The sequence below is a fragment of the Nilaparvata lugens genome, chromosome 4 (assembly GCF_014356525.2).
Source record: "Nilaparvata lugens isolate BPH chromosome 4, ASM1435652v1, whole genome shotgun sequence".
In the NCBI taxonomy this organism is placed as follows: Eukaryota; Metazoa; Arthropoda; class Insecta; order Hemiptera; family Delphacidae; genus Nilaparvata; species Nilaparvata lugens.
Genome location: NC_052507.1, coordinates 30138884 through 30157709, shown reverse-complemented (window position 1 = coordinate 30157709; position 18826 = coordinate 30138884). Strand labels below are relative to the sequence as shown.

At 33.2% G+C, this 18826-nt stretch overlaps 1 protein-coding gene across 1 annotated transcript in view; it reads right to left on the bottom strand.

Annotated features, from left to right (window-relative positions):
- LOC111053563 (RING finger protein 44) overlaps positions 1-18826 on the bottom strand; it is a 66506-nt gene that overhangs the window by 37414 nt on the left and 10266 nt on the right. The window contains exons 2-7 of the mRNA XM_039426965.1: positions 15038-15219; positions 12924-13056; positions 8372-8504; positions 7023-7099; positions 5952-6112; positions 736-868 (exon numbers count right to left, since the gene is read on the bottom strand). Of these exons, the coding sequence (XP_039282899.1) occupies positions 736-868; positions 5952-6112; positions 7023-7099; positions 8372-8504; positions 12924-13056; positions 15038-15216 (816 nt within the window). The 5' untranslated portion in view covers positions 15217-15219. The remainder of the gene's footprint in view (positions 1-735; positions 869-5951; positions 6113-7022; positions 7100-8371; positions 8505-12923; positions 13057-15037; positions 15220-18826) is intronic.

The window sequence follows — 18826 nt, the reverse complement described above, 5'->3', positions numbered from 1 at the left end:
TGACAAGGTTTGACCAAGGCACCAGCTACTATGTATACATCAAACTCAGTAGTACAAAGTGTGTGATAAGAATACATGATAATATTGCACAAAAGACAAACAACTATCCTTTGAAAAATTTTGATAAGACTTCTACAAGAAAATATTGTACAGCCTAAGTAAAACCAATATTTCATTAGAGTCTATATAAATACAAAACTGCAATAAATCTTGAATACACATAATTATATTGAATCCACACGATGAATTAAAGCTTTTTTATTCAGCGATACAGCTCTTTTCGACCGGAGGGTTGTCGTTGTCCACTAGAGCCGTTTCCGTCCCAACTGATCTCCCAACAAGGAGATGAATTCAAGAGCGTCCATTACAGCTGACTTATTTGACCGCCCATTCAGCTAAGCTATTAGTCGAAAACGGTTCCAGTAGACGGCCTAATTCGGTACCCAAACTTCACATATACGAGTATGAATTGGTATTAAATAACTTTTTGAATAAGAAATATATGTAAAAATATGGATAATTATTGAATCTTGAACAAGAAGAAACGAAGTTACAAAGCATATAATCATATCAGTTATTTGATAAAATTCAAAAGTAGACTTTCCTCATGAATGATCAAGTTCACATTACTATAGGCTAGGCCCTACTTAGATGACATTTCGTGCGTTGTTATATATGGAAATAAATTCGTTTAGTGAGACAATATTATGATTTATGAATTACAATGATGTTTACCTGAGTTACATCCATCATGACAGAAGGTTGATGGGTTGGACCGGACTGAGGGAAGGGTTGATGGTTGACAGAAAAGCTTTCCTGTCCCCAGATTGGACCACAGTCTCTGAACCGAGATCGCCTTATTGGAGGGCTGAAACAAATAATGTGAATTGTCCAGTTGACATTCATTGCTGTGGTATGTTGAGAAGATTTTTGGCGTAACAAATCACTGACATAGACAACCTCAAGTTAACCTACAAATACTGAAAGCTTCTTTAATACCGCATCTACATATTGGCCCAACAAAGGCCAACATCGGCCAGCGCCAATGTGTGGATGGGTGGTTTTTCAGCTATGGCCACCGCTCCGATTTTTTCCGAGCGGAGGCCCAGCGTAGGCCAACGAAGACCAACGCTGAAAAAACCACCCATCTACACTATAATATATTAATATATTTCAATTTTTTTCAATTTATTAAAAACACACAAAACAAAATAACAAATAATTACAAAACAAATAAAATACAATAAAATGTTACAAATATAAAAAACCATATGATTTGTGGTTGGGTGTGTTGAAGAGAAAAAAAGAGAGGAAGATACCTAGCCAACTATGGTTTCCCATGTAATAGGCAGGCAAAGAAGAGAAGAGAGAAGTGATGAGGAAAAAAGGGAAGGGAGAAATGGGGGGAAGGAAGAAAACAGAGGAATAGGTACTCAAAATGAAGGTAAGCGAGTCCACTGAAAAATTAAAAAAAAATAATGAAAAAATCTGGTGTGGCGCAATCACACAAATTTCCTTGCCGTTATGAAAATTAATCACCAGACGCTAGTGTACACGCGCATCTCAAGTCTACTATTCAAAGATTTGAGCCAGCTGGTGACAGGACAATAACGCTGGAGACATACGAGGTCTGCTATCTCTTCATAGTGAATGATCTAATAGAATCAACAGTTGCCAACAGTTTGCAATGAAATAATCACATTTTATCGAATTTCGAGCTTATTTTCAATTTTAGGTGAAAATGTTACTGAACATTAATTGAAGAGATTTTCATGCTTAATCTTTTCCACCTGAATTTTTTTGTTCAAATTGTATCTGAAGCCTGATAATTGGGAATCTGAAATCAAACTTTGCATAGATGAGGTGAAGCTCGTGAAATTTCTAAAGATATGAGACTTGTGGCAGTTGGTAGAGCTTATCAATGACTTTTCTAGGTATGAATTTGATCAAAATCGTTGGAGCCGTTTTAGAGAAAATCGCGAAAAACCCTGTTTTTGACAACATTTTTGCCATTTTAGCCACCATCTCGAATTGCATTTGATTGAAATTGTTCGTGTCGGATCCTTATATTGTAAGGACCTTAAGTTCCAAATTTCAAGTCATTCCGATAATTGGGAGATGAGATATCGTGTACACATACACTCATACACACACACACACACTACACACACACACACACACACACACACACACACACACACACACACATAAAGACCAATACCCAAAAACCACTTTTGTGGACTCCGGGGACCTTGAAACGTATAGAAATTTAGAAATTGGGGTACCTTAATTTTTTCGGAAAGCAATACTTTCCTTACCTATGGTAATAGGGCAAGGAAAGTAAAAACAATGCTGGAGCAGAAATCTCGAGTCATATATTTAAATGGAAGAAGAAATTACTATATGTCCAGATTTTTATATCCAGTTTAATTTTTCCGCTGATCTTATTGTCCATGAGAAAGTGATTTGGAATGAGGTTTATTATTTTAGTACCTGCCTATGTAAATTAACTGCCTCCTTATACATTCAATATTAGTGTTAAAGGTTACATATTTGTTAGCAGTGGCCCTTAGATTATAATAATTAAGTGTAGAGTTTATTGTGAGAGGAAAATCGGATCTATATTTTATCAAGTACTCAATTACTGTTTTCATTTATAATTGACGTATAGTCATGGCCTCAAAATCACTAAAAACCATATCCGTTGGATAGAACCTGGGTTTGCTTAATATAGTTTTAATTATCAGTTTTTGTGCTACAAATAATTCAGCAATATGACAATTTCAAAATTTATAGTTTCAATGTTTATTTTGGACCAAAATTTTTTAAAAATTGTACATGTGAAATTCTAACCTTATCTTGTACTTTGTCACCTATAAATCTGGAAGAAAAATAGTACAAGGACTACCGTATTATTTTATCTTTCAATGTTATTACATTAGTGTTATTTGCATTGTAAATAAATAAATAAATAAATAAATAAAGCCTCCCCAAACAACTATGCCATACTGCAGAATTGACTTGACTAGAGCATGATACATCATTTTCAGGTGGTTCTTATTAAGAATTCTGTTAACTTGGTAAAATTTAAAAGATAAATATCTCATTTTTCTACATATGTATTTAATATGAACATCCCATTTAAGGTTTTCATCAATATTATGATTCCCAAGTACTATTATTGACTTTTTTTATGGTGGGACAATCACAATTACCCAAGTTTGAATTGCACTGAGAATGGAGTCTCAAATCTTGATTCTCGTTGGGCTGCCCTGATTCATCATGGAACTTCATTCCATGATATATAGTGTGCAACCTATATAGTGTATACACTATAAATTGAAATGCATATAACCTATGATATTTAGACAATGACAAAATTAGGAAATTGAAGAAGTTTTGGGCAGTAGCCTGTTTTTTCTTTTCCGACTACTGTATTGTTTACTCTATCCAATAAATAAATAAATATAGTCAATCAATGCGTGCTGTTTCCTGTTTTTTCGTCTGCTGGGTTTTCTTTGTACTGTAATAAAGTCATGATTTTTGTGAATTGTTATTGCGTTACTTTTTTATTGTGTTATTTCAAGTTAATATCTTCAACCTTCAACTCTATTTTCAATCTGCTATTTGCCATTATAATCTGCTCCTTGGCAGATTTTGAGCATGTGCATTGAAGATTGGCAGCAGGATTCTGGTATAATAAGTAAGGGCCACATTATAATGACAGTGGAGAAATAAAACAACATTGCCGATTATTTGCCTAGTCACTGCCTTCTATAGAGGATAGCTTATTCCGGTAGCCTTATTCCGGTTGTAATATTGACTTTTCATTCTTGTTTAAAATGATCAATAATTTTTTATTCTTGATGACATTTGTTGAATAGGAATTGATATTGTGGAGAATCTCCATAATTGAAAAAAAACACAGTTTTCAATTATATTTTATTCGTCAAGAAAACATATTTTCTAATGATAAATTAATAGATTTCCATAATTGAGATTTAATTTTAAAAAAATTTTAATTGATTTCTTCATTGTTAAAAAACGATCTGGCAACGTTGCAGATGTAGAAAAGGATAGTGCTATTTGCGTTCTCGAATGATAGACAATGGGCAACACCAATGTTAATCAAATAGTGCCCTTATAAAGTGGACTTCACTGTGTGATGGCCGACTACCAACAGCACCACAGAATAAGTACAGGAGGAAATCGCCCTGTACTATCCAATATAAAGTTGGAATACTATTCTTCAATCTATTCACAGTAGAAGCCACTTCAATTCTAATAAGTTGTTCCAATCCTATGGAATTGCATGTTGGACCTCAACTTATATCTCCCATTTAAGACCAATTGTAACTTTACAAAAGGCTGTGGTGAAGGTCATACTTGGTTTGGTGTGCATAGACAAACGCATTCATTTCTGCTTTTTTTGTACATTATTTCGAAAATGTTTTCTGTTTCTTGGGCCAAAATTTGTCAACCTTTTGCCACTCGATATACGTGAAGATAAGATCTTGAAAAAATTAAAAAAGAGTACAAGCCTGGCTTTGGGAGTTTTCTCCAGATGCAGTTGATGCATGGTTTAATGTGATTATATAAATCAGTATAAACGGATGTGAGTAATATTTTGAATTGCTCTGTTCTCTTTTTAAAGTTATTATTATTTTTTACAATTATTTTTATTGGGTTCTTGTTCATTGTTTATTCCTGCCTTTGAAGTAATGGAGTTGTTTTGTATGTATGTATGAATGTATGTGTGTGTGTGTGTGTGTGTGTGTGTGTGTGTGTGTGTGTGTGTGTGTGTGTGGTGTGTGTGTGTGTGTGTGTGTGTGTTGTGTGTGTGTGTGTGCATGTATGATATTTCTGAAAATTAGCTTAATATCTGACTCCTGCTTGCCCTCAAGTGATATTTTAATCACTTTGCAAGTCAGTATTTTATTTTATCTATAGTGTTTGTCTTTTCTTGTAATTTGATACAGAGGCTAGTGATAATAGCATTGTGCCTGAAATGATCTATTTATTTTTAAATCATAATTATTAATAATTAATTTTAATGCTAGAATTTTGCTTATTTTGAAAGTTTTGTTGAATTATTGTAATATAGTCAACAAACGTGCTATGAAGTAAAATGTTTTTGTGATTTACTGTTTATATATACTTCTATCATAGTATTGCCATAATAAAAATATTTCAATTATTGTATGGTACTTTCTATTGTCATTCAATTGATAAAAAGTGTAATTATTGTATTTTGAAATTGTTTTGATGAAATAAACATCTATTCTATTCTATTTTTATCCCCGGAACATAATGGCTGTATCATCAGCAAATGCTACCATCTCTCCTCTGATGTCCAAGGAGCACAGTTCATTGGCAAATATTAAAATACAGTATAGGTCCAAGCACGGTTTCCTGAGGTACTCCGTATTCAACTGTAGTTCCATTGCCGATATGGTCCCCAATCTTAACAGTTTGTGTACGACCTTGAAGATAGGATTTGAACCATTCAAGTACTTTACCTCGGATTCCAATGCTTTCCAGCTTCTTATAAAGCAGTTCATGAGAAACACTGGCGAACGCTTCTGCCAGATCTAAATATATTGCTAGACATTTTCTGTTATTATCCAGATTATCAGTGACAAACTTTGACAGCCTAAAAATTGCATCCTCTGTACTTCTACCTACACGAAATCCATACTGATTAGAAGACAACAGTTCATTGTGTTCCAGGAAGTTCATCACTCGTTTTTTCATGAGTTTCTCTAAAATTTTTGCAAAATTACTGACCACTGAGATTGGTCTATAGTTACCAATAAACACTATAATTTTCTCATTTTCTATATTAAAAGAAGAACTGAATCTTCATATTACAATATTAATTAAACAAATACAAAAAAACGTTCTCTATTTTGTATTTCAACAAAGAAAAATAAATGAGAATATAGTTTTACCTGCCCCTGGAGCGAGTTGAAGGCTGATGACGCTGGGGGCGGGAGTGCTGTGGGCGGGGGTGGCGTTGTTCCCAAGGAGCGGGGTGCGAGAGTGGAGGCGGCGTTGGAGCCATATCCAAAATTTGCGACAATCTGCGTCGTTTTCTACTAGGGCTTTCACTCTGGAAAAAACGTCGAGAATACAGTTTTCTACAGTTTTGACAGACTGGTCATCATTATTTCTCTTTCACACTATCTTAAATTGATGAATAAAGCTAAAGACACATGTTTGAAGATAAAGGGGTTAAGGTTTGTTGAGTATACAATACAGGTTGAGCAAAAGACAGGATTAGTTCTGTGCTTGACTTCTGTAGAGGCCTGAGATAGGAAAGATAATCTTGCGACCAACGTGTTATAATAAATTATTCCCCTTTCAAGGTCAGTTATTTTGCTTCATATTACAAAAAAGTTTCGAAAGACTTCATCAAACACCTAATGCAACCATAATACAAGCTGAGTCACTTGGAAGTCACTAATGGAAATCACTAGGTATCCATTTGAACACAATCCACTGAACCTGATTTCTGCCCCACAAACATTGTTAGTCTTCTCATACCATCTTTTCAAACTTGTCACTTTGGCTATTGTTGTATTATATTTATTTGAATTAAAAAATTTGGAATCCTGTATGAATAAAGGCTACTTTTATTGTAATTTCAGCATCTTAGCCTTGAATTGGATAATTTTTTTAATGATACTGTTGCTGGAAGAAGAATCATTTTATTTTCATAGAGAATGACGAAATACAACTTCCTAGGCAATAAAGTAGTATTTTACTTCCTATAGAATGACAACATACAACTTCCTCTCAGCAAGGCTTCGATACCGGCCATTGAGATATATGTCGATCAATATTCATTGTCCAAAGCTAGGCGAAATCATTTCTATATACATCCTATACCAAATTATGAACATAGTCAACTCAATGAGTCAATTTTGACTGAATCTAATTACTTTAACAATACTTTGAATCAATTAATCTCTGAATAATTTCAGAACAATTGCCTTTATTAGTTTGATGATTGTTCTCACCTTGCGGCCATCTTCTTGACCACCATTCCGAAAATAAGGGGGTGAGTGTTGTAGCTGGATAGGGCTCAACCTCATATCTATAAACAGGGTTTAATATATTATTAGAAACAAGCAAATTCCAACAAGTCTAAAATTCTATAAAATCTGTATAATGATATCTCCACTACCAATAGTACACTCTAATGGAAACAAGAGTAGAAACGTTAACAAGTACTTACTTTGAAGATAGTTCATAGAGCAAGAGAGAAGTACCGGCACTGTATGAAGAGTGAGTGAGAAAAAATGTAAGTCCAACTTGAAAGATTGTGAGAAGATATAGTCTTGTAACTATTATAAGTGTATTATTACTTTCAATCTAAATGAAAAACATTCTTGATTCATTCGACAATCATGTTATTGATAGAATTTGCAATGAATACCGTATAGAATTCTATTAATTCTTACGACATGACAAGAGTGATGGCAGAATGACAGTAAAATCCATACATTACAGCTCTACAAGTCAGCTGAATTTGATTACTTTTCTACAGAGTTACTTTTCTATTACTTTTCCTTTTTCCTCATTTTTCTATATTACAAAAAGAATTGAATCCCCATTTTTCAATATTACAAGATTAACTGAACAAATAAAAACTACGTTCTCTATTTTGTATTTCAACAGAGAAAAATGATTCTTTTTTCAACTCAGATTAATGTTAAGTAACTGATTATAAGGACAAAAGCTCAAAAGCAGTAGAATGATTTATCTGCAATCAGTTCTATGACGAAAACGAATCGAAATAGTTTTGGAACAATGAATTTCTTGCGAATGATTTCAGCCTACATTTTGATTTTTGGTCTAAAGGGCTTCTATAATTAGGCACAATCGTTCAAATTTAGCATAAACTTTCAACTAATTAATATAAACAGGATTCCTAGAAGTGGAACAACAATATCACATCAAAAAACTTCCAGAAAAATTTTCGCCCGTCAAAGCGATTTCCCCACCTTATTTGCTTATAACTCAAATATAGTTTAGTCTTATATGGAATAGGTTCAACAATTGTGTAATTTTCTAGCAATATATCAAATTTGAGCTACTATGTTGAATCTAATTTTCTCTTATGATATTGATGTTCGACAAAAGTTAATCGAATTTGAAAAAATTCAATCAGCCTTTCAAGTATGAAAATTGTAAGAGACTACATCTAGACAATTAAAAAAGGAGGAAAAATTTAAATGGAATAGTTATTTGTACATTAGGGGAAAAATACTTTAGTATTATGTTCCAGAGAGTAGAGAAAGACAGACATTAGATAGTAGGTGGAGTAGAAAGTTATTTTTAAATCAATTTTTTATTGGATACTAACCTCCATTACGACGTGGTGAAAAATCCATACCCAATGCTGATCGGTTTCCGCCATCCATTGGATTCGATCCGAGGACACCTGGACTCAGACTGAGCAGTGGGCCTCCTCGCATGCCAAGCCCGTTATCAGATACCTGAAAGCAAGACCAAGTCTTTTTGAAAAATCATTACTTTGGAAAAATAACACATTGAATCATCCACAGCAAAGATTTATCTAGTCTAGTATTACATTCATATTGTATTGGAGTTTATTATATCAAATAATCCTTCTGTCTGTTATATTTGATCCCTCTGTTTGATTCGTTAGAATTCAGACATGTGACTGTATTGAATGGACTGGACTATGAATACCATTGATTGAAAATATAGTTGAATAATCTCTACTGTTTAATCTTGATAATGTATTATAAAACACACAATTTTGCTGTAGTTTTACAAAGTTTAAGATTCTACTGTACACCTCTGAAATTTCGTATTTTAGTTCCGCCACTTCCCACTATGACAGATTCAGCGCTGGAGAGAGTTCGTTTGGAGGAGTAAAGACATATTGGAATTCTAGAAGTGTCTCCCCCACCAATTGACCATTGCTACAAGTGAGCAACAAAAAGGAGGGAGAAAGAAATGACAAAAACCTCTGTCTCCATTCATGATTTCTGGTTCTGGAACAATGAGTCACGTTCCAACCAAGACACGACGACAAAGTATATTTGGCTACTACGTTATTGAATGCTAGAAAAGGGACAAAGCTATTCTCATGAGTGCTGCTCGTATCTTGAAATGCAACATTCCAACCTATTTCACACCAATTTGAACAAAATCATTGCTAGATTCTCTATTATATCAGTAGGCCTATAACTGTTATACAGTATGTATAAATCTGTTATACAAAAATAATTATTTATATTGATGACTCTTGGCCTTGTAAATGAGCGAGTAACGAAAAATCTTTCATAACAGGCATTTGTAAATTTAAAAATAAGCTAAGTTCTTGTCAGGTTCTGAATTGGAAAAAAAACCAAATTCAAATAAAATTTATTTCCGTAAAATAATACATTGAAAAAATTATTAGTTTTGTAATCTACAATCAATTGTACAATTCAAGTCAAATCTAAATCGAATTTTTAGCATTATAGCAATATACATAGGCTGCAGTTTACAATAAATCAAACTTGCATTAACAATAAATCAATAATAAATAAATATACAAATAAAATGAAATAATTGGAAATAACCCATAGGTTACAGAACCTGTTTGGGAAGAATGAAATTGTTCTTTTGAACAAGATGATTACAGTATGGAAAAGATTAGAACAAAAAGATTATAGTAATGGATAAATAAATAAAATTGAAAATATATAAATAAAATAAATAGAAAAAAGAATAAAAATAACAGTTAAACATTTTCTTGGAACATTAAAGCCTCTAGAAGTGCTGCATTCACCAGCTATTTTTTAATCAATTTAGACGGATTTGTTGGAAAAATTGTGTAGCTTCAAGTAAACATGCTAGATAATGTAAATTAGTTTTATAGAATAGGATTAATTATTAATTTACATTGATAAACTACAATAAGTCAGAAGATAATTGAATTATATCCTAAAGGTAGTCAGCCCAGGAATTCAATATCACATAAATATACACTATACTGTTACTAGAACTACTATTACACTAGAAACTGAAGCCACTATTATACCTACCCTACAACTTCAAATTTATCAATATCAGAAGAAAACTTTTCTTTGTGAGTTTTCTCAAACACAAAATGTGTGCGAGAAGTACAAACTCATTACTTGTTTTAAAATGGAAAAATTAATCTAAAAAAGTGTTATTAATAATAAAAAATAATATAAAAGAAGTAATTGAAAATATTTTTCTATGTATTTTAAATATATATTTCAGCGGAAGTTGAGACAGATAAGACGATAAAATATTTTGATGGTCTTCAAACAATATTACGTGAATTTTGAGAAATAATAAGTCTTACTTCTTCTTGTTCTCCTTCTTCTTGTTCTCCTTCTTCACCTTCTCGTCTTTCTTCTCCTATTCCTCCTTCTTCACCTTCTCCTCTTTCTTCTCCTATTCCTCCTTCTTTTTAATCTTTTCCTCATTCCTCCTTCACCTTCTACTCCTTCTTTTCCCCTTATTCTTCTTCTCCCTCTTTTCCATCCACTTCTCCTCACTCTTTCCGTTCTAAATCTTCTCATTCTCCTCCTCGCTCTCACTCGTTTCTTTCTCTTTTTCTCTCTGCACAAATGCCCTTACCGGTGCAATGAACAATGAAAAATGACTTTGTTAAAAATGAAAATATTGAAATTTTGCAAAATTGAAGACACAAATATAGAATTGAACACAAACCATAACTACTACTATAAAAGGAGAAAAGGAAGAATAGTTATGTTTGTATAATTGATTGTGTTTGAGGAGATGTTGTGGTATTTCTCCATAATTGAAAATAAAAACAAATATTGTCACATACCACTTATTTATTATTAAAACTTACATTAAAGTAATGTAAGCCTAGGCCATTATGAAACCTAGGTACATTACTTTAATGTAAGTTTACTTTAATAAAGTATTACTTTAATAATACTTTAATGTAAGTTTTAATAATAAATAAGTGGTATGTGACAATATTTGTTTTTATTTTCCAGTTATGTTTGTGTCATCATTATTTCTTCTTACGTGCTTCTTGCGCCTCAATAATCCAATCTGGATTTCGAATTGGCATTGAACGCGTGTGTCGAGGATCAACAAGTTCCGGCAATACACAGTCCATATAAAATTTTTTCACTTGTTCAAGAATCTTCGAACTCCAGAACTGCTCATCTTTGTATACAGTAACAACTTCTGTCCCCTTTGGCGACCATATACAAAATAAGCAGTACTGACGTTTCGTAATGTGGAGTTGTCCCTGTATTTGATAGTAGTAGTTATGGTTTGTGTTCAATTCGATATTTGTATCTTCAATTTTGCAAAATTTCAATATTTTCAACTTTGCTGCTTCCCTTGGGAGTAGGTCCTTTATTGTCTGAGGGCATTTGACCTCCACAATACCATGCCCATCTTCTAATAATCCATCCGGTGATGCTGCCAGAAATGGAAAATCGGCATCAATGAATAGCCCACATTTCAAAATTTTTTGTCCAGCTATCTCACTAACTTTTTTTAGAGCAGCCTCCTCGTTCATCCTCCCATACTCCAGACATTTTTTGAATGGGTGTTTTCCAAGTTCCCTGAGCTTTCATAGCATATAATCGTGAAACTGTTCAATATTTCTAAAAACGTTGACATGTATAATTGTATATTCGATTGAGAATTGAAGCTTTATTACTCAAATTACAAATGGAGATATATTGATTGTTATGGTTCTTGATGAAGGAAATTATGGATGTGTATCAAATATTAGCTTACCTTTTGGAAGCCCAGTATTGAATTAACGCTGTTCCTCTTCGTTTAAGCGGTTTCGCGCTAAGTTTCAATCTGCGTCCACTTTTGTGTCTAAAGCGTCGGCGACTTTGATGAGGCTTCGGCGTTTCGTCCATTTTTTATGATAAATAATTTGGTCGCATGCACTTCAACATTTTTATAACATTTCACGTAATTCGAAGTCAATAGGAATAGAATAGAAAAAGTATTATTCACTAACAGGATTGTCTAGAATAAACAAGGCAAAACGTTTCTATAAATGAAAACCCATAGTAACTTATCACAAATGACTGGATGAACTGTCACTGTCACGTTTCAACGAACTAATAAGTCACACATGGCATGGATATGGCAAAAGCTAGCTGGAATTGAGAGACAGAGAGAGTGTAACAGACTTCTCATCTATTCCCCTCCCATTCCCACTCTTTCTTGTGGTCATTCATTCAATTCATTCATTGATACACTGCTGGGCAGTCTTAGTATGTAAGTAGTAGGTGGTGGGGGTTACGTTTCAACAGTAGAGCTCTCTGGAAAATAACCCTCGAACTAGGTTGGCAATGTAACGGTTCATTTTTGGTTCAAATTTGCAATTTAACGACTCAGTTTATTGCAAAACTATTAGGAATTTGAACAAAATTCAAACGGATTTAGATTTGTGTTGTTATTCTAAAGGTCACTGTTTTTTCAAATTCGTTTCTCGATGCTTCTTTTCCAAAATAGCAAATTCATGTTTAAATAGCTAAAATAAGAAAAACTTGAAGAAATAATGAAATTATGAAAAGCGTATGCTCTCTGTAAAAGCATATAGTTGAGTCCTACGAACTTTCAAGGAAATAGTTCAATCCATTCTTGAGGTATGAGTGTAAGCAATATGCTTACTTTTCAGCTTGTTAGGTGGGTGTGCAGTAGAATCTTAAGTTGATTACACTCTATTATTATTGAATTATTATTTAAATTATCAGAAGAAATGGATGATTCAAGGTTGATATGTTGATCAAGTGGAAATAAAAATCAAAGGTGGATTGCAGTCGTTTTAAGATGACACAGCCATCTAAGTAGAAATTGTTGTAACTTTCTCAACGATTCATGATGAGCTGAAAATGTTTTGCTAACTGTAACCAACTTACCTGTCCGCGGATATTGACATGGAGAGGAGGGGAGACCTGCCTGATTTCCGGAGATTCGGATGAGAAGTGGCTGGGACTCTGGTTTCCCACATGGCCTTGCTTCCAAACTGAATCTTTGTCAACAACACAATCACTACAAAACAAAAAACAATGAAAAATAGTTGGTTAATGTAGATCCAAAAAATTCTAAGATCCGAATGAGAATAATATTTTAGCACAGTTGCACCTGGTGGTACTGTATTATTGTCGAGTATGTAAGTTTATGTGAATTCAGTTGTTATCAGCTTTTGCAAGATGATAACACTTTCTCTGACTTAATCATAAACTATTTATTGAATATAATTCGGAACTGGATTAAAAAAGGTTTTTTTGTATGATTATACAAAAATATGAAAAATATGTAATCAAGAATTAATACGGCAGTAGGGTAGCCCTACCATATTGTATTAAGAAAAATAATATCTATTGATTCATTTTTTATTGAGTTTTTATACATTCTGAAACTCTTCAATTATGATGGAAGTTTCATACGGGAAGACGATTTTAAGAGCCTAAATTTACAAAATATCTAAGAAATCTCTAAAAGTTTACAATCTCTTCTGATAAATTCAAGAATTCTGGCTCTATCCATGAAGTTATCCAAATTTCAATAATTCTATAAAATTCAGAGTGATAGAGGAATTTATCAGTTTCATGAAGAAAGGTTCTAATTAACTGGCCTATTTGATATAGATCACTATATTTGGTGGCGATAATATTTATCTTGAGGATAATGTTATCTTGATAATTTAAATAGATAATCCATTATCCATCATCCTTTAGACTTCCATTATAAATAATGATTTCATAAGAGAAACTCATCTTGAATTGCAATAAGCCAATAATTCTTTTCATTACCATCGCATTCCATAAAACCCCAAAGCGAAAAAACACCCACACTCCGCGATGCGGCGACGTCCGCTTCGCGCTGGCGCTGCCAACAGGTAAATGACAGAAACATGGTTGTCAACACCAGCACAAAACGGACGCCGCCACACCAAAAAATGCGAGTGCCCCCCCCCCTCACTCCAAAGTTTCATGAAACACGATAGCAATAATAATAGTGAAAACAAGATGGATGAATAATGAACAATGAATTTATTGCCAAATACAAGAAATATTTGTACAAACAAAATATCATAATTAAATTACAATAGTTTTTGGCGTGATAATTAATATTTGATATTGATCTTGATTATTATTTTTATTATTTTTTATTGCATCCCAAACATCCGAATAATCAGACTGGGGATAAGTCAAAAAGAGCAACCTAAAGGAGGTTCTCAACACATATCATAATACATTAAAATACTGTAATTATACAATAGTCACATGAAATATTAATAAATATATATATACAGTATATATAAAAAGGCAGTTAGTCAAGATTACCTATGTACAAGGACCTGGGAAGAATCAAAGACAAGGAACAATAATATATCACTCCTGCAGAAACTCATCCACAGAATAGTATGGCCTTTCAAGTAACAGCCTCTTTAACATTCCTCTGAATCTTCGTAAGTCCGCCATGTCTCTAATATCCTGAGGTAATCTATTATATATTTTTGGGCCCATATATTGCGGAGATTTTTCAAACATGGCGGTTCTATGAGCAGCCACTGATAGGGAGGCTGAGTGCCTTGTATTGTAACTGTGGATTTCATTATTGCGGGTGAAGTTTGGTAGGTTTTTGTGAACGTATGAACAGATCTCCAAGATATACAGTGACGGCAGTGTAAGTATACTTTACAATGATAAAATAATACTTTATAATGATAATGAAAGAATCTAAAACTCTCCTTGTTCTTCAGAGATTTCACCAAGTAAAGATTTGCTGCAAGGCACTACTAGAACAAGTTGTAAAAATATATTACGAATATATATTTACATTGGTTAAAATTTTTTTCAAGAATTTAAGCTTTAAATTTATTGGAACTTTCTGGAGGATTGATCAATAATTTGTGATTGTCAATGGAATGAATAAATAAGTATTGAATAAAAAATATTTCGGAGGAGGATAATTTGGAAGATTGTATTCTATTTTCTAATGACTAATTTTCAAATAAAAAACTTACCCCTGAGAAAAATGCTGAAAATCTTTGGCATAAGATACGTGATTGACTGGCCACCGCGAGTGATGTGCCGAACGGGGGTGAGGGTGCGGGTGCGGGTGAGAATGCGAGTTGCTAGACATATGATGCCTGCCATATGGAGTCGAATTCCTCATACCCGAGCCTCTGTTATTAGGATTCATCTTCTAAAACACAAGAAACAAATCAAGGTAAGCTAACAATGTATGAAATTATATGCAGATCGCCTAGCATTATTTTTATTCGACTTTTGTTTGCTGATTCAAGTAAAGTTATAATGAAACCATTGTCTACAAGTCAAAACATGCTAAGTGAAGTATTGCAATACTCTATTCGACTAATATGATATTGCAGTGATTAAAATATATTGATTTGATACCATTGGTGCTTTAGGAAAGGTCGATAAAAATTCCAGAAGTAGCTTATAGTCAGTCCTTCAATTAAAAGTGAATAAGCAATTTGTCATTGTTTATAAGTATGACATGCAATCATATCATTCTGCAGAATATGCAATGGGCCGAATCTCATGCAATATAATTAAAATAAGATTGAGAAAACCCACTACATACCGGTACCATTATAATATAATGTGCTCGAAGTGATAAATTGTTGATGAATAAAACTGTCTCAAACGTGTTTGATTTGATCTAACAAGTTGAGAAGTAATATGCAAACTGTTGGTGAAATTCTCAAAATTGAACCAAACATCAATGATTCAGATACGATATCAAGCTGAGGGAACAGGAACCATCAGTCATGATAGCTGAGATCAATCTTTACTCAATCAACTTTTCTATCTCAATTTTTTTTGAAAGTTGAATAGCATTATCAACTGACATTCACAAATGGAATATTTAAAATGACCCTTTCAAGACTACCAGTTAATTAAAATGGATATAGGCCTACACGTCTTTTCCATATTCTGGGTATAGAATTATAAAAATAAATAAATACGTACAAAAATAAAAAGAAGTACAGTACCAAAATAATTTAAAATAATAAAATAAATGAAAATAATTTCCTGAAATGCTTGTTATCTTTAGGTTATTGTGGAAGATTGCAAATTGATAGATTGAAAATTTCAATTTTATAATATTGTTGGTGCTCTATTCAAATATAAGTAAGTACCAATAAGATTCGGATATAAATAGAGCCTCCTAATAGTTTGTGACTAAAACTATTGACTATAATAATTACTGTATTTGGAAAATAATGGGAACGCATACATGTACTTTTTCAAGTTTCAAAGGGTGCTTTCCTTGATTATTAGAAAATAGAACTTGCTGTTTTGGTCGATAGTTTTTTCTGAATATAAAATTATTCATTAGGGTTGTCGTAAATTGTAGAAATCAGGTACGTATTGGAAGTTTTAGAACAGACAAAAATAGCAAAACCTGAAACTTAGAATTTGTGCTTTAATTAATAAATCATCATTAGTTTTATACTGGAATTGAGTCCACATTAGACCTAAGCTTGTTTGTAAGTTATGGAAGGAGATAAGACTCGACTGCCTTCAGTTTTACGTGAGTCTTGAAACACCAATGTGATTTTAAAGATCAGTTAGTGGAGCTGGCCTCAAGTGGTCACCATTCCAACGGGAGAACGAGCGAACGCAGCTCATCTTATCTGAGCGATTAGATATGAAACTGAACCTGATAAACCAACTAAAACACAAGTTTGACTGTGTTTTTAACTTTTAGATAGCTGGATATTTTTGATGTTGAGAGGAAACCGTTGACTCCACGGCCCGTTCATATAAAGTTATAGCTGATTCCTGCTACTCCCGTTGGCCGGGTGACTGTGACTTTTTTTGTAACTTGTGTCGACTTTGCTAAATACAATTTATAATAAAAAACAATTTAAAAATACACTTCTCGTTGGTTGGGTGAATCAAGTGGATCCCACTTCTCGTAACATCAAACTCCCCCTAATCCACACACAAGCTAGGAGCTTATAGGTTTCACCCTCAGGAAAAAAAATTAAATCTCAATTAGTTACAACTGTCCAACAAATTAGTCTTATACTTGGACACTCCAAACAGGAAAAACCTTTTTAGCATTTTTCGAAATATTCATTCTTTTAATGAAATAATGTTATTCAATTTAATGTTTTTTGTGTCGTAAGACAATAAAATTTGATTTGAAAATAAGTTTTTCAAGTATGACTTTTCCATTGAAACGTCAAACAGGTCTGTACTAACTTATTCTTAAAGTTCAGTTTTTACAAATTCTGTCCAAGATGAGTGTGAAGGCGTTTCGAGACTCTGGGACACTTGGTGTCCCTGTCCCAATGTAACACGGGGTGTTAGACTCTTATTAAATTAAGACACCAATATCACTATCTTCAATTGAATTGCTGAATTTCAAATTTATTAGAAGTTCTCATTGCGCTCATTACACTATAGGGATAACAGTTTTTTGGGCAATCAGATTTTGGTGCCTGAGTGAGACACCTATCGGATACCACGGGGACACCATTTTGAATTCTTGCTCACCACTGGTGTCCTGATGTAATAAGGGCCAAATAGTGCTCAAAATCCATGCGCACTCTTACGCTAGTACAGAAAACTTTTTGAGAACCAACTAATACGAGTATAATATCATGGACCATTAACATTAAAATATGGATCACTGCATTATGTAAATTATATGATCACCTAAGTGCAATAAACGTAGCGAAGAATTAAAAAAATGTAGGTTGCATTTTAATCTATTTACAATGAATTCATATTTGAATTGCCTTCTTATAATATAGCATATAGAAAATCGTGAAAAAGCAACAACCAATTTATTATTTGTTCTAATAGTCAAGAAAAATGTTTTACGAGCAGTCTGCCTCTATAATCTCATCTCTATGAAATCTAGACCTCGTCGAATCCGTTATCGTAGTCTGAGGAAATGTTGTATCAACTTTCAAGAATGTTTTGGAATTAATTGTGATGTTTATAAGTGCCAAAAAATCGACAGAAAACATTACTCTCGCCTTTTTTAGATAATAAAATTTCGAGTATAATGAAATAATCAGGAGCTCTCTATCTCCATTGACTCCTGAGTTGGTTACAATTTTTCAAAAACGAGTCACATTTTCGGATAATCGAAATTTGGAGGAATTTCTATTTTTAATCAACTATATATTGATTTCCATTTTTTAAATTTATGATTCAAAATCCCTCTGGGCGTAAATTTGTGCTCTACAACCTGAGACCAGGTGGACTGTTCTATCTTAAAACGATTTCCAGGTACCGTACACACGATAACAAATTGCTTTGCATTTGACCAGTTGGTCACCATAAAACCACCACCTGTTGGTGATAGTATTACTTGAATGGGCATCTAGCGCGGTAAAACTTATTGTGCAGATTAACGGACAATTAAGATTATAAACAGGACATCGAAAACGTATGACTTATGATACGGTACATCATTTTCAAGGTCTTTGAAAGAGCTATAGCTTTTATACAAAGCATGTTTTGACAAACGGAAGCATAAACTTTGATTAGACAATAATATAAAATTATGAGGTAAAAATTTCCTAATTTCTGGCTTTGAATGAGAATAGCTTTCTATTATAACTTGGCTATTATAGCTTTCTATTATAACCCCAGTATATTCATGTTGCTGCGTTAAATCTGTAGTAATGGAAACGAGGCTTAAGGATCCCGCATGGCAACTGTAAGGCCTTTTCACGCCGCCGTGTTAGGGCGATATAACACGTATCCCAGGGTATTAATAAGCAAGCTATGTTCAAACAGTTGAAACAAAATATGTTTTCATT